The following is a 15706-nucleotide window of genomic DNA, read 5'->3' as shown; positions in this document are numbered from 1 at the left end:
ATGTCCTGTATATTATAATGAAGTTCACAAAGTAGTAGCAAAGATCTGTATTAATGGATATGATTTTCATGGTCTCTTGAGCCAGGAAAACAAATAGAAGTTTCTAGAGTAGCACAGTAAGAAATGGAAGATTTATAAATATGAAGATTAACTACAAGGCCTACTGATATTAGCCAGAGAAATACTCATCTGGTGAGGTTCACGGTCTTCCTCAAAATTTCATTCATTGTCTGAACCTTGTCACTATTGTGACATAGCACATTTACGATCAGATAACAAAATAAGTTTGGCTTTTATTTGTAGGGGGATGGTTAACTGCTTCTCTTCAGAAAAGCATTTTCAAGGATATGGGCATTTATCTACAGAGAATTTAAAACATCAGGAAGTAAGAGGGAAATTTTGAAGTGTTTCCCCTAACCTCTGGAAACAGGATACTAAATCTGGTCGCCAGCACTGAACACATTTCAGCCTTTTGCCCAAAGCTCACATTCTAGTCATATTGAATTCTTACTCGCTTGCAATATGCAAATACAATTTGGCTTCCCACTTGGCTTTCAGATCACTGAGAAGACTCTGACAGCCTGCACAGGGCCTTGGAAGGTCCAGTCATGCTGTGCCACTGAGTGGAGATGTCACCAGCAGGAAGCAGTCGCAGGCTCAGCAGCTGAACCTGGTGCTCTCCCACTGTGGGTTTCAGCATTTGCTGGGCTCTGAGTTGCCTAGTGTTTTATGCTCACAGCTCAGTTTCATGACACTAAGACACATATTCAGAAGTAAAACACCGACTTCAGTCTGCAAGGGTAAAACTCCTCAGTCTTTGAAATTCTAAGATTCCAGATGCACTTTTCCCTCCGTTTTGTTGTGTTTTGCCGAATATTTGCCCAAGATTATATTAAAGATTATTTTTGATTCCTATATTTGAGGACCTTATTGATTCCCTAGGCCCTGAAAATATATAAAGAAGCAGGAAGGGTCTATCAGGGTCAAGTCATTTAAACTGGATCTGAGGCGGGCAGGATGGGCAGGATTAGAGTAGAATTGTTCTTAATGGGGTTTGTTAACGTCAAAGAATTGGCCGGTTTCTAATTGTTGGGGTGGGGTGGGGAATCACCATTTACCCCATGAAAGTTGGTTCTCCTGGCGTTGATGAGAACTCAGCAGCTACACGGAAGACGTGGGTTCAGTTCTCAGCACCCAGATCACACAGTACACACTTGCTTATAACTCCCTCTTCTGGCTTTTTGGGGACACCAGCCATGCACACAGAGCCCATACATGTGCAGTCACTCCCTCTCACACACAATACAAAAATAGACATATCTTTTAAAACATAAGTTGTCTTACTTTTGAAAAATTATTAGCTAAAACCTCAAAAGGTTTTTTCTTTAAGAAAAGAAAAAAAGAATTCTAAATCGTAGGTGAGTTGTTAAGTGAACAACATCATGCTACATCCTCTGGATAATATTTATGCCTATGCTACCTTAGTGCTTCATGTAACGTGTAATGTTGGACATGTGAATTCATAGCATGCAACATCTAAACACTTAATATGAGGTTGTGTTTCTAGGCCGATAGCAGACCACCCACAAGCTAACCAGGAGCTTCAGCAGTGTGCAGGAGAAGCCAAAGGTCCAACATGTTCACCTTGTAGAAAATATTCCCATATGTTGTGAAAAGGTGTAAATTTAGAGATTTGGGAGAGAAACAGGAAGCAGCAAATGGAACAAAAAGCACCAAACGTGGAGAAAGGTATTTTCTCCTGTCCTCTACCTGGAAGCAGTTCCCAGAGCAGTGATCCAGGCTTGGAATATGCCAGCAAAAAAGGAGAATGGATTTTTTCTGGTCACTACAAAGTAAATCAAGGGGAGAAAGATGCCCCCGTGAATGATGAGGCCCACGATCACGGTGATCATGTACATCCCCAGCTGCCTAGCAACCACTTCTAAGTCCTTGATGGCGATGATCTTCCCACAAATCAAGCAGGCGATACCCAGAGGGGAGTACCTGAAAAACACAAAGACAACAGGAGCTTTGAAGATATCCTTAAGAGGTTAGGGACCTAAACCCTACCTGGGAACCTGCACCTGGAGAAAACCCTTCCTCTTTTTATTTATTCATTTATTTCTATACACACACACACACACACACACACACACACACACACACACACACACACACACACACTCTGTTTTGCTGAGAAAGAACACAAGATCCAATACTTTGAATTGACCGACTTTAACTGTTTTATGGATCTACTGACGCATGTTCTGGCGATTAAGTCCAAAGGCAAACTTTATTGCTAAGGTGAGTTTTAGGAATAAAGGGGGCATGCCTTGACATCCTTTAGTTTATCTTTCTGCAAACACTGAGTTAAAGGCCAAGAGATACAGATTGTGTTTCTGGAATCTGGTTTGATGCCCTTGTTCTTTAACTCCTTCCTAGAATTTGGGAAATAACTGAGACTTGTAAATGTTCATTGTTTTTAATCCTGGAGGTTGAGGAGTGTATTTAAAATGATGGAGGGATCGGGTAAAAGAGAGGGAAGGAATAAGAGAGAGGTGGCTGCCAGCATTAAAGCATCTGTGCCCGGGAGTACATTTAGAGAAATGTGGTTTTGTGAACCTGAGTCTTTCTCCTGCCGTAACAGCAGGAACACTGGCTCCTGTTCATTGTATTCCAGGCACTCAGAGCCTCACTTAGCCTTCCTGTAGTCCTTCAAGCTGAACATCAGGGTTATTACTCAGTAATTAAGGAAGCCATCACTTGGTAAAGTTCAGTCACTAGCCCAAGCCCACGGAGCCAGAAGGAGAACCATGGCATTTTGTGAAAGCCCGAAAGTTGGGGGTTTTCCTTCCCAAGCCAAACTTCTTCCCTTTATCGCAAGCAGACAATCACCATACAGCAGGTTATCCAATACTGACATTTGTATGCTGGTGTTATCTTATAGAGGGGCTTGGAAACTGTCCTGTTCCCACTGGTGGGAAAACTCTCTCATCCCAACTTTATTTTTCCTTGTCTGGGGTCATTCTTTATTATAATTATATCACCACCACCACCACCACCACCACCACCACCACCACCATCGCCATCACCATCAGCAGCTGCAGCTAGTGGAGGTGTTGCTAAGCATGAATTTACTCACACTGTTATGGTTTCTGACTGAAATAAGATATTTGTAGGAAGACTAACACCTCATTAACAATTATAGATGTATTTTTGAGAATAACTAAGGAGGAAATAAAGTCCCCAGACATGGCCCCCAACAGTGGGGTTAGGAAAGAAAGGTCCATCTAAGCAGACCCTTTCTCTCTTTGTTTCTTCCTCCCTCCCTCCTTCCTTCTCCCTTCATTTCCCATCCCTCCCTCCCTCCCTTCCTCCTCCCCTTCCTTCCTTCTTTCCTTCCTTCCCTTCTTTCTTTTGGCAATCAGCCCCTAGCACCAGGCCTTTCCCAAGTTAAACAAAGGCTACAGAGAACAGACAAGAGTCCTTATAAATGCAGAAAAGACAGACTTTGCCCAGCCTTTCCCTGGCTATGGGACCTCATTTGGTAACATATTTTCGTTTTTCAGATGTGCATCAAGGCTGAAAGAAGCTGAGTCCAACATCACCAGGCAACTGCAAGGCTCAACCTTTTGCATATGCATCTGTGTACCCTGCTGAGTCTCCCTCCCATCCTTCTCAGCTGTAGTCCTTACTCTTCAGGAGTGTCTGTTTGCACGTACCTGGGCTCAAGTCCTCTCCTGGTCCATGCTTTCTTATCCAAGCCTGAGTTAGTGAGACTCTCTAAAACCTCTCACTGGCTACCCAATGGCAGATGGCTTTGTGAGCAAACCCCCTTCAGAAAGAGCTGACTCGTGACTGACAGCGACAAAGCAGAACTTTAGTGTGGCTCTGCTCTTTCTTGTGGACCTTCCAGCCTGACCCTTGCTTGTCTCTCTCCTGGGGTGCAAGCTGGCCAGGCTTGAAAACTGCTTCTCTAGACATTAATAAGACTGTGAAACAAGCTTTCTGTCATGACATCAAACCCTCCTTCTGGCTGTTTGATATTCTTCTGGTATGCCCATAGTCACAACATCTCATAAATCAGCTATGGAGTTCCAGAGGCCAGCACTTTGTCTTTGAACTGTAAAATAACTGAAGAGAATGCACCTTCCTATAAAGCCCTGAAGGACTCATCTTCATAAACCAAGAGATCAATTCTTTCCCCAGCACCAGTCAGCCTTCCAGGCTGTCTGCAGAAACAGTTATGAGCTGTTTAGGATGCTATTCAATTTTCTTTCATTTCCCCTCCTCCTCTTTCCAAGTCAGGTAAATTTATAGAATGAACAAAACATGTTTTCAAGGTACTTTGCCAAGGAAGATCAGCTCTAAAGTCCCCCAGGGGGAGCACATTGGAGCCAGAGCCAGATGGACTAAGGCAACAGCAAGGGCCTACCTTAGGGAGCACCCAGTGAGCAGGGTTTGGGCAGTGGGGGTGGGCATCAGCTCCCACTGTAGATAGTATTAGCCAAGGCCACAAGGTGAGGCATAAGAGCTAGGGAATATGGAATGCTACTCCTAGTAGCACTCAAACATCTAAAATAAAATTAAATAATAATGTACGGTCCATCCCTAATAGGATGAGTGTTAATGGGGCATAAAAGAGCCTTTGCCCTTTGACTTTGGGCCATTACTTCCCTACACCTGACTTGAGCTCTATTCCTGGGCTTCTGTACCAATAAATGAGCTCACTGGAGATGAGACTCTATGGAAAAGAATGGGGAAAATGCCCAAAGTCAAAGTTACCACTCAAAACTTTTGAGATGAAACAAAAAAAAGACCACAGGTTAGTAGAGATAGAGGCTTAAGGCTCCAGCCAAGAGTTCTAAAACCACATGACATTCAATAATTATTGGGTCCCTTTCCAATTCAGAAAGACATCTTCATTGGGATAGAAGTAGGGAATATCTCCATGTTACCCACAGGTGGGCTGTATTCTCTGCTTTGGGCCCTGTTTACAAGGCCACTATTCACATACAGTGCATGTGTCATTCCAGCCTCCACCCTCTGTGAATCTTGGCCCTCCTTTGTGGAAGGGTTCCACCAAGGTGACCTTTGCAGGGATGCTTTCCACTTCACGCATACAACCTCACCCACAGCATTTAAGCTATCCAGAACCCAGTCAAGGTCCTGGTACCCATACCCATCTGCATCACCATGCCCTCAACTGCCTGATATCAGGGTGTGTGCCCTGGTCTTCCACCAAAGACTAGTACTAGGACTTCTATGTTTTAAATGCATTCCCCCAGATAATTCTGATTCAACAGAGAGTTGATATTTCATGAGCAAAATTCTCATTTGCAAGTGATGAAATGCAGATATTCCTTGGTTAGTCTTTGGAAACCATTCCCCTCGGCTCTCATTTATGTCAGACCAATGAAATCCCAAGGCTCTAACTTGGCGCTTTCAGGCTTGGTACAGATGGTTAGACAGATGTGTGAAGTGTAGCTAAGCAGAGACCTTCTCACAGGGCTGTCCTGTAGTCACACTGGCTTGGTCTCACATGTTTCTAGAGCCACTCTCACTGTCCAAGCTCTAGAAATGCAACTGTTATTTCAGCTACTGTTGAGAATTACAACGAATAGGGAGAAGTGACAAGCACTTCACACAGCCTCCAGGTCTGCTGCCCCCTCAGAGGATTCCTACCACAATTCAATGAAATCTAATCCCTCAGGGACCCAGAGAGCCCTGGGGGCTCTGACCCCCACCTGCCTTTCCACCCCCACTCCTTCCACCATTTTTAACCTTCCTCACTGTACTGGCTCCAGATCTTTGTTGTGACCCTCAATAGCCTTTCACTTCCTGCTTCCTTTCCTCGGACTTCTCCCTTTCTGCAGGGTCTTTACCATGTCTCATTCCCACACAGCCCATCCTGGTCACTTGGGTCTACTTCCCTTACTCTCTACCCCACAGCCCTACTTTTGTTGTTTGCATTACTAGCTGAATTCATATTTGGTTCCTTTAGTCTGACTTCCTGTCCCTTCTTCCACTAGAATGGGAGGCCCATGTAGGCAGAAATCCTCTGTGGTATTCATCATTATAGCACATCATAGTCCATTTAGAAGGGATTATTTACTGAGTGAAAGAGCAAATGGGTTGGGGGAAAAGTTCTTTGCTTTTATGAAACTTCAGTTAGATCCTTCCTTCTGTAGGATCTGTTTGCCTCCTTTTTTAAGAAATACTAGTTCAGCAGAGAACCCCACTGAGTCAGCTTAGCAAGAATCCCCACCTTCCGTGTGTGGCTCTTCATTTCAGATCATGTTCCTCATAGTTGACCATCCCCAAGTGGTATCTGGCTTCCCTGGCCTGACTTCAACAAGAATTCTGATAGGGTCTCAACAGAGTCCTCTGACTCTGGATACTCCCCCACTCCGTTGGTTATAAATTCCTACCTTCCCAGGACATCTGGGTCTGAGCCTAGTCCCTCTCCATCACTGTAAAGTCACGTTGCTATGGTCCTTATACACTTGGAGACAGCCCTGCAGAAAGCATTTCTTCCTTGCAAGCATCATTGAATGTTCTTTCCTTAAACAGTATGGATGGTGGAGAGGCAGTAGTCAAGGGTAGAAACAAAGGAAGGGCAGAGACTTCTTTTCCTGATAGAGGAAGACTGTGGGAAGTTTTAAGTTTTTCACAGTTTGAAAAAAAAACAGTTTTAAGGAATTTTCAAAAAATGAGGATATGAAACTTACAACAAAATTATGGGTTTTTTCAGACTTCTTAAAGAACTACCATGCACAGAGCTGCTGGGGATATGGATCGTGTTGATGGTGATAATGATCGCAATGGAATAACCACAGGCCCACTTACAGAAGTGCTGTGGTCCCTCTGTGGACACAGAACAGGTTTAGTGACTGGGTTCCCATCTCACCTAATTCTCTGAGCAACTCCATGACATGGGTTTTACAGTTATTTTGTTTTACTAATCAGAATACTGGGGTTCAAATGTGTCTAGCATGTGTAAGATCACATAGCTTGTCACCAGATCTTCCTAGATTTTATCTACTTCAAACTCAGGAAGAAACTGAGTTAGCGACTGCTGGACAATGCAGCTCTGCAGCACTGGGCAACTTAACCTTTGTACTCAGTGTTATTATCTGGAAAATGGGATGCTGAAAGCATCTAGTTTGCCAGGTATTATTGGAATGCATAAATGCAAACATGGAAAGCTACCAGGTTAATACTAAGCATACTGAAAAAAATTAGTTAAGTATTATGATTTCTTTAATAGATGAGATAGTTCAATAATATAGTAATTGAAGTTGAACACGTGGCAAGATGAAATCTTTCTAATTTGCATTTTAGTGACCATAATTTTTAGTCCAGACATGGAGTTGCATACCAGTGCTCAGAGAGACGGTCCACTAGGTCATTCTTGGCTATCCTAGCTCAGACGACATGAGAGCCTATCTCAAAACAATTTTTAAAAAATGAAACTAATAATACAGACTGCCTTATCTTCACAATGCTAGGGTTTGCTATTTTTACCCCTCTTACCACTACACAAAGACTATGGCGATTTTAGCCTCCAGGGGTCAGCTAAGAGTGCTTAGTGATTTTACCCAGGTCCTTTCCACGGGCTTGGAGTTATCCAGTGGTGATGCTGGGGAGACATCTGAAGAACAATGGGAATGGGCCTCATAAAAAAATGGGCCTCAGTCATAAAAGCCCCATCTGCCTTCCTAGATGAGGTAGTAGAAATCTGTGAAGATTCCTTCTTCAGGTCTGACTCACAGCCCTCTTTACCCACCCCACCGATGGGGGCACAAGGTGCTAAACCTTTAGAAAGAGGAACTGCATATTTACTGCAGAGGGGATGTGCAGGCTGCTGGAGACTCTAGGCAACATGGGCATGAAGTACTGGTCAAGCAAGAAGCTGGTGCTGCATTGTATGTCACTGTCTACCAGGTCCTCAGGTCCCCAGAGACTCAGATGGACCTAAAGGACATGGCATTCCCACGCTAGCTGAGGTCTGCACACAAAAGAAACATTTAAATATTAGCACTGCTCAGGAACTGAGATTCCAGAACCATAAAAGCAGAGAATGCAGCATTTTTTTTTTACCAGCATCCCTTTCTCCCTTCTTATTTTAAAAGTTCAATGAGGTGGTGAACATGCCAGCACTAATATTTCAGTTATCTTATTGTGCATCAAAGCCCCCAGTCAGCTTCTCATTCCTGAAGTTTTGATGAGAATCAACCACAAATGCATCGCCACATTCAGTTTGGTGGAGATAATGTGAACTTTTAATTTTTGTACTATGGGATGTTATTAATCTGTTGGTTTTCTTTTTCTTCATTTCCTTTTCTTTCCTTCGCCATTTCGATGAACTGAAAGTATGTCCCTTCCCTTATTTAAATGTTTATATTCTACTACTGGATGTGCAGCAGTGGGGGCTTTGGAGGTGATTAGATAACACCCTGATGAATGAGACTGGTGTCTACTAAGTTTGAATGGTTTTGTCCCCTCAGATTCCTTTGGAAGAGTCATAGCCTCAGTCCAGTGACTTGGAAGATGGGCTACTTGGCAGTGAGCCCTCCTCAATGTGATTAGCGTTTCAATAGGAGAGCCTTACTGAAGCCTGTTGGTTCTATCCACCTTGTAGATTACTCTTTCTGTGTGGGAGCACACAGAAAGAGTAATCTACAAGGACCATCCCCTCACCAGATAGTAAATCTGCTAATGACTTCCCAGCCTCCCAACCTATAGTTTAAAAAAATAATAATAATTTCTTTATTTATAATTTTACCTAGCTTGTAGTATTTTGATATGGTAATGGACATAGACTATACTAATGCTCTAGAAGAGAACCCAGGAGGTTGTTTCCCTCCTTTTCCTACTCTGAGTTGTTTCTCTCAGAACTCAGATAGATGAATGTGCTATGCATTGATTATACAGACACCTTGATCTTAGACTTGCAGTCTCCTGAACTGGGAGAAATATCTGGGGTGTGCAAGTCATTTAGCACTCAGCACTTTGTTTCACCAGCTTCGGCTGGGATGGATGTGTGAGACACTAAAATCCATTTTCAAGCCGAAGGATACACAGGATTAGGTGATATGTCAGATTTGGCCCAATGAGCACTATTGTGGGATGAAAGGGAAGCAGAAGAGGGAAGGGAGAAGGGAGAAGAGTTTTACACCCCTTTCTCCATATCTTTTTGGTCTGTACCCATTCTTCATACTGGGAGGGCTCCACTGTTCTCTGGGGACTCCAAGGCTTTCTCCCGTACCACAGCGCCATTACAATGAAGTCAGGATGAATGGACAGACTTACCACATGATCATGATCACTAACTTCATCACGATCTCATTCAGAATGTTGAAGAACTCCACCATCAGCTTGGCCTGTTCACCCATCTTCCCCATGGCAATGCCGAAAGCAATAAAGAATCCGATCAGACCTATGGGCAATTAACATTACTCAGAAGGACAAATGATAAAATATTGGCTTCCTTTCCCCTCACACTTTAGCATGATTGATGTACAGGGCCAATTCTACATGTCAGTCACCCTTGGATAAATTAGGAATTAGAAGGGAAAAAAAGCATTACATTTCACACTGAACACCTGCCCCGCCTCCATTCTATAATTATTGCTTCTTTTGACATTTTTCACTTGAACAAACTAAACTCTAAGTAGTTGAGGTGTGATTTCCTTGAAGAAAATGAATTCATTTTCATTCCCAAATGCAAGGTGCTATCTTCTCTTCCTCCTCACTTTGGCAAATCATGTGTGCACAGCTCCTATTACCACACAGATTAAAAGGAAGGGGCTGTCGGGACTTGGGGATTGTCATGCAAACTTTGGAACCATGATTGGAAGAACAGAAACAACTAGCCCTTGCTGGAGAAATTTCTAGACCTTTTAGGTACTATTCTGAGGTATACCTCACCTGGGGAATTCCCTCCAGCTACAAAGCAAATGAGGGAGGAAGAAGAGTGACAGAACCGGAACTTAGAAGAAATCCTAGTTAACTAGGAAGCCCCAGTTAACTGCCCTTTCAGAAGTCAACTTATTATGCTTCCTTCCGTTTATTAACCCTTTTCAGGATGATAAAGCCAGAATGTTGGGTTCATTGTTAGATTTTTGCCAATACCTGCCCTGTCACCCATCTTCTCTCTTTTCTTGACATCCTACTTCAACTGCACATCAGCCGCCAGTGCCAATCCTAATCCAAGGCAGGAAGGATCTGAGGCGTTCACTCCCTACCCTCTCTCTCAGTGGCAGCTTCTTTTGACCACATCCTGAGGCAAATCTAATACTCAAGACTTCTCACCTGTGGCTAAGGACCTGGTGATCTGCCCTTGGACTTTAGATCCTCAAGCCTCGTTTCTCTTTCCAGAAGATTCACTCTCAACCACCTCCAACCTCAGTACCTCATGCTAACACATCAGGACTGGGGTACACTATGTGGCTAACAGTATTCTCAATACTCCCTGGGAACTGTCTAGACTTTCAGTTATAATCATGTGTGTTCCTGGACCCCCCCCCCCCGCCATCTTGGTGACCTGACTTTGACTACATACTGGAGTATAAGTCACAGTTATTCTTCCAGCTACAGGGCATTGCTTGTCCATTTAGCTTGTTCTCTGATCCTGAAGTATTGGGCATCTTCTAATTTCTCTGTCTCTCTGTCTGTCTCTGTCTCTGTCTCTGTCTCTGTCTCTGTCTCTGTCTCTGTCTCTCTCTCTCTCTCTCTCTCTCTCTCTCTCCATACTCTTCCCTACCCTACCCTACTCCATTTAGTAGGGCTACTTTCCAGTCTTTCCTTACTCTATCCAGGTTTTTTGTCTTTTATCAGATAAATTACAGCATTGTAATTTGATTCTCTTAGACATATATTCCTTCTCTCTGAACCTCTGACTTTATTTAGTCTTTGGTTCTCACTCCCCAAAGCCACCCTTCTTTTCTACATCAAGCATTCATCAACCTACTTAACTACACTTGGTGGGATCCCATCTCTCTTTAGTGAAAATAATACATCCCTTGTACTCAGATTGCTAATGTTTGCCATTTAACACCTCCCCTCTTCAGCTCTTGACAAGAGGGATTGATAAGTGACATCACAATTGAGTGATTGCCCCCCACCCCCAGAAAAGAATGGGACTTAGTGGAGACAGGGTACAGGGCAGAATGAACCAGTGTTACAGTACCAGAGAAAATCTGGTCTCAGCTCTTCCTCCACCCTTCTCTGAGACCGTGGAGGGCAGTTTGTTGGGCGTGGTGACACCGAATCCATCTGTGAGGACTACTAGTTAAGTAGGTTGATTAATGCTTGATGTAGAAAAGAAGGGTGGCTTTGGGGAGTGAGAACCAAAGACTGAGAAGCCCAAGAATTACTTAGTTGGTGCTATTGAATAAAGCACAATGTCTTAGAGTCCCAAAGAATTAGAATAAAGACTCTCCTTGGAAACAACAGACACTGGTGTATCTATGAGTATATATATATATACATATATATATATATATTTACCAAAGGGGAAATAAAGTCAGAGGTTCAGAGAGAAGGAATTTGTGTCTAAGGGAATCAAATCATAATATTTATTAAATTTTATATATATATAGAGAGTAGTTGGCACCAATTTAAGCTATTGGAGTTAAGGTGGGGATCAAGAATTGGTTTGGGGGTTCATCTATTTGGCTGGTTTTTGAGGGCAGTCTTGACTTATAGCTCAAATTGGTCTTTGATTAATCATCCTCCTGTCTCAGTTTTCTGAGGGCTGGAATCATAGGTATGCTGTACCACAAGCTAGCTCTCCAGGTTTCTTAGGAGCAGAGCACGTCCTTGGAGAAGCAGAAGGCTGAGCCAAGATTGCACCTTCCTGTATTGCAGTTCTCAGTCCTTGGGGCTTTCCAAAAACCGAAGACCAGAAATACAGAAAAATAAAACAAAAAACCAGAGCCACTGCTGCTGCCCTTCCAAGGCCATGAAAAGAACCTTATTTCAGCTGGGATTGGCAAAAGGGAAGTTTCTCAACAATCTGACTTCCCTTGGCTTCGCAGTGCCTCGCTGTGTACTTGAATGGATGCGGGATTCAGCCTGCCATTGCCCTGGGTAAACATTGCCTAATTGAAACTGCTCACTGGAACAGGGGTACTTCACTTGAACAAAGCCCTCTTAGACTTGGTTGGGGTTGCCAGTATTTTGAAACTCCCAGGCACAGCCACAGGTCATGTGACTTTCTAGAATCCATTAAGACTCTGGAAAGACTAGTCCTCTGAATTATTCAGTCCAAAGTATCAGGGGTTACTTTGTCAAGGAGGATGGGATCTAAAGTTATGACCCACCAGAAGGGCCTCCCGGGAATTGAGAAGGCCCTGAAAGGATTGTAGATATCTTTGCAGTGGAGAAAGCGGCTTCTGGGTTATCAGAAATGCCTCCTTCTCAGCGGGACTCTCTCACTTCCTCCTCCCCCCCAACTACCTCTGGCTTGTTACTGATTATCAACTGTGTTTACTGATCCTTTGTTGCCTGGCAACCCACTCAGCTTATCTCCTCCCTCCCTCTCACCCAATGGGCTTTCTTCCAGGACAAAGAGCATCTACTTCAGCCCTGCAGGCACTGGGTTGCCCAGCTCCTCTGCCGCCTTCTCTGTTCAGCACTGATGTCCTCGGAAAACAACCACAGTGCACAAAGCAATCACACAGCGCTGCTGATCACATCCTACATAGGAACCTTTTTTAAAAAATATTATTATTATTTATTTATTTTTAGACTAGCACGTGGGACATACTTAGACTAAATTATTGTTATTTGTATTGATCTAAAAATTCAAGTTTATCTAATGACAATCCAAGGAGACAAGCACATTTGATCTCTTAGATGACAAAGGGACAGGACCACTGAGCTGACCCATCTCTAAACAGTTCTCACCCGAGTCCTTAGAAACTTCTTTGCAAGATCTTGCTTACAGATTCTTATTTCTCTTTTTTTTTCCATTTTGCAGGCAAACGACCCATTTTCCTAACACCATTAAACTGAACAATGATGGAAATGGGAGAGAATGGGCCCACCCTAAAGCCCTAAGGTGGCTGGGTGATCAGTAAGTCTGGGCAAATTTGGAGCTGATCCTGTGAAGGAAACCACCTCACCCCCTGCACTTCATGGAATGTGTTCTGGTTGAGCTTCTTGGCTCTCCATCTACTTTTCATAATGACCAGAGCTTGTCTGAGCAGAGCTCACTGCATGTGCTAGGGTGCTTTATAGGCACAGCTCCGGTTCATTTTTACAACGGTCGGTTCACAAACCCTGGGCCAATCCCATTTCCAATTTACTGTGGAGGCTAGAGAAGTAGAAAGACTTGCCCAGGAGCAGACAACCAATGAGTGCCTCCTAAACCCACATCTGTGCAGCTAAAGAGGAACTCTGGACGGAATGGAGAGAAGGCATCAGGCTCAAGGAGACAGGTCATATACATTCTGTAATAGCCCTTTGTTTCCTAATCTAACACTGTCCAATACTGGCAACTCTGCCTTTGTTATAGACTTGAAGCTAGGATGCAACAACAAGCATGGTGCTTCTGCAAAGAGACAGCTAAAACAAAACTTAATAAATAAAAGAGAAGCATAGCCCAGTTCATTAAATGGCTAGTTAAATAATGTGCCTGACAAATGTCAGCTCTTTTCTCTTTTTCTACCCCTGATCTCTGGCTGCCATGTCCCTTTGGGGTTCCTCCTTCTGCTGATCTTCCTGTCTTCCTTCATGGCTCAGCCCTGTCTCAGTGACACTCATATTGTTCCCCAGAGAGAACCTTCTGCGCCACCTAGAGGACACTTTACTGGGTTTTTTGAGAAGAAACGTTGGGATACTGAGAACTGAGGGAAGAAGGCTGTTGAGAAAGGCGGGCCACTGTCCAGAAGTCAAAGGTGATGGATGGCAACAACCACTATGCCTACCTAAGACGTTCATCCCGTCCTTGAACTCCAGGCCCTTCTTGATAACGATCTTAGTTTCTTCAGGGGCCTCGTTCATGGTTTCATTCAACATGGAGATGACCGCCTTGGTGGTATTGGCCTCCTCAGATGGAGGTGCCACCAGAACTTTCTTTGTCACTGTCTGAATCTAATGGAGCAGGAAGGAAAAAGAATAAAGGTGAAGGTCAGTCTAAAAGGTCAACAACAACCCAGCCAGCCAGTCATACACTTGAACCTTCCCAAGATGTTAACTACAACTATGAAATGCCAAAACAAGGCTAATAAAACTGGGGAATATTTTATGATTATATTCTTAATAGAGCATTAACTCATTGCATATGCAGTATGTTGTTGCTTCTCGGCCTTTTGGCTAAGATCAAGTGTAGCATATGCAGTATGGTGCAGCTATCCTACTAACAAGATTATTACAAAGTTTATGATATTCATTTGTCCCCTAAGTACCCTAAGCAGCACAGTTGCTATAGCTGGGGGATATGTGTCCATTTTTTCCTCCCCATGATGACACCTCTGTGATTGGGGGATGGTATCACAAGTCCAACTTAGTAGCTGCTCTTGCAAACTGTGAGGCCCAGGTAAATGTTCTTTCTGCTGGACAGAATCATCAGAAGCCTGTCCTAGGTTCTGGGTCCTTCCAATACCAGGCTCTGCTGGGAATCTCCATCTGGACAGCAGGGTGACAGCTACCCAATAGCCACCTTTCTGGGACTATATAATTCATATGCAAGGTGGGAAATATATACTTCAGGCTATGAAGCCAACTCACTCTTGCCTAATACTCCCCAAGTATCTCCTATGCTATTCCTCGACATTCGTGGAAGTGGGTCTAATTTTAAAGGTGTCAGGCATCCTGCATGTAAAAATTCACATCTCAACCTCAAAATTTACCACTTTCCAGGGCATTAAAATAGAAATCATTCAAAATCCTAGAATGTCTGTGCTGGCACGTGAGAGGTGACAGATGGCTGAACCCTGAATAGATACAGAAGACGATGCAGGAAGAACTGGCTTTTCAGACGTCATAGTTATTGGCAGAACTGACACTTGAACTTAAATGGCCCGACCACCATTGAATTCTTTCCACCCCCTGCACCATATGTTAAGTTATACAGACTTGATCCTTCTGTGGCTGAGTTTGACAGTTAGCAATGCTGGACTGAGATAACAAGAACAGAAAAGAAGGACAGGCAAACTTCTCTAGGAGGAGGCAGGTGCCTCCCGTGTTAGCCTGGCTGTATACACTTGAGCAGGGTCAGAGGAGACCCAAACTTGGCTACATAAGCAGAGAATGATCCAAGCTCTGGGCAATAGAAACATGAAGAGAAACCACAGAAGTGACCAGAAGGGAAACTTCTGGATGTAGCTGCCAGACTCTAGGCAACAAAGATGGAGACTTATCTTGAGAGGGATGAAGAAGCCAAAGTGTAGACTACTCTATAGTGATCATCATGGATAACAAGCAGGGTCTGGTAGGAGGCTGGTTGCTAAGGGTCTCACATCTTTCATGTCCTACAAATAACCCAAGACCTGATTTCTAGTAAGTCGATGAAGCCAGACACAACATGAATCATGCTAGACTTCAAAATCTAGCTTCCCAACTGAAGGGGTGTTTCAGTTGTCCAGGTCTCAGTTCATATTTCCATACATGAATACAAACACGTTGGGTTTGGACCACTCCATCTGCATACCTGCTGTGGCACCTGAGCCCAACTTGCCAGAAAACTCACAAGTAT

The 15706-nt window shown here is 43.7% G+C and overlaps 1 protein-coding gene and 1 long non-coding RNA gene across 10 annotated transcripts in view; one reads left to right on the top strand and one right to left on the bottom strand.

Annotated features, from left to right (window-relative positions):
* Positions 1-15706, bottom strand: part of Slc1a2 (solute carrier family 1 (glial high affinity glutamate transporter), member 2) — a 132546-nt gene that overhangs the window by 32874 nt on the left and 83966 nt on the right. For all 8 annotated transcript variants that reach the window (XM_030248894.1, XM_011239398.3, XM_006499047.3 and 5 more), the window contains 3 exons: positions 13938-14103; positions 9316-9442; positions 1771-2004 (listed from right to left, as the gene is read on the bottom strand). In XM_030248894.1, coding sequence (XP_030104754.1) covers positions 1771-2004; positions 9316-9442; positions 13938-14103 — 527 coding nt within the window. The remainder of the gene's footprint in view (positions 1-1770; positions 2005-9315; positions 9443-13937; positions 14104-15706) is intronic.
* Gm13872 (predicted gene 13872) lies at positions 11151-14260 on the top strand. Of its 2 annotated transcripts, NR_153852.1 has the most exons (3): positions 11151-11300; positions 11875-12096; positions 12989-14260. It is a non-coding gene; the product is annotated as a predicted gene 13872 (long non-coding RNA). The 2 variants fall into 2 exon arrangements; NR_153853.1 differs by lacking the exon at positions 11875-12096.

This window comes from Mus musculus, chromosome 2 (assembly GCF_000001635.26).
Source record: "Mus musculus strain C57BL/6J chromosome 2, GRCm38.p6 C57BL/6J".
Taxonomy (NCBI): Eukaryota; Metazoa; Chordata; class Mammalia; order Rodentia; family Muridae; genus Mus; species Mus musculus.
The sequence above is the reverse complement of the archived record's forward strand: the minus strand, read 5'-3'. Positions and strand labels throughout refer to the sequence as shown.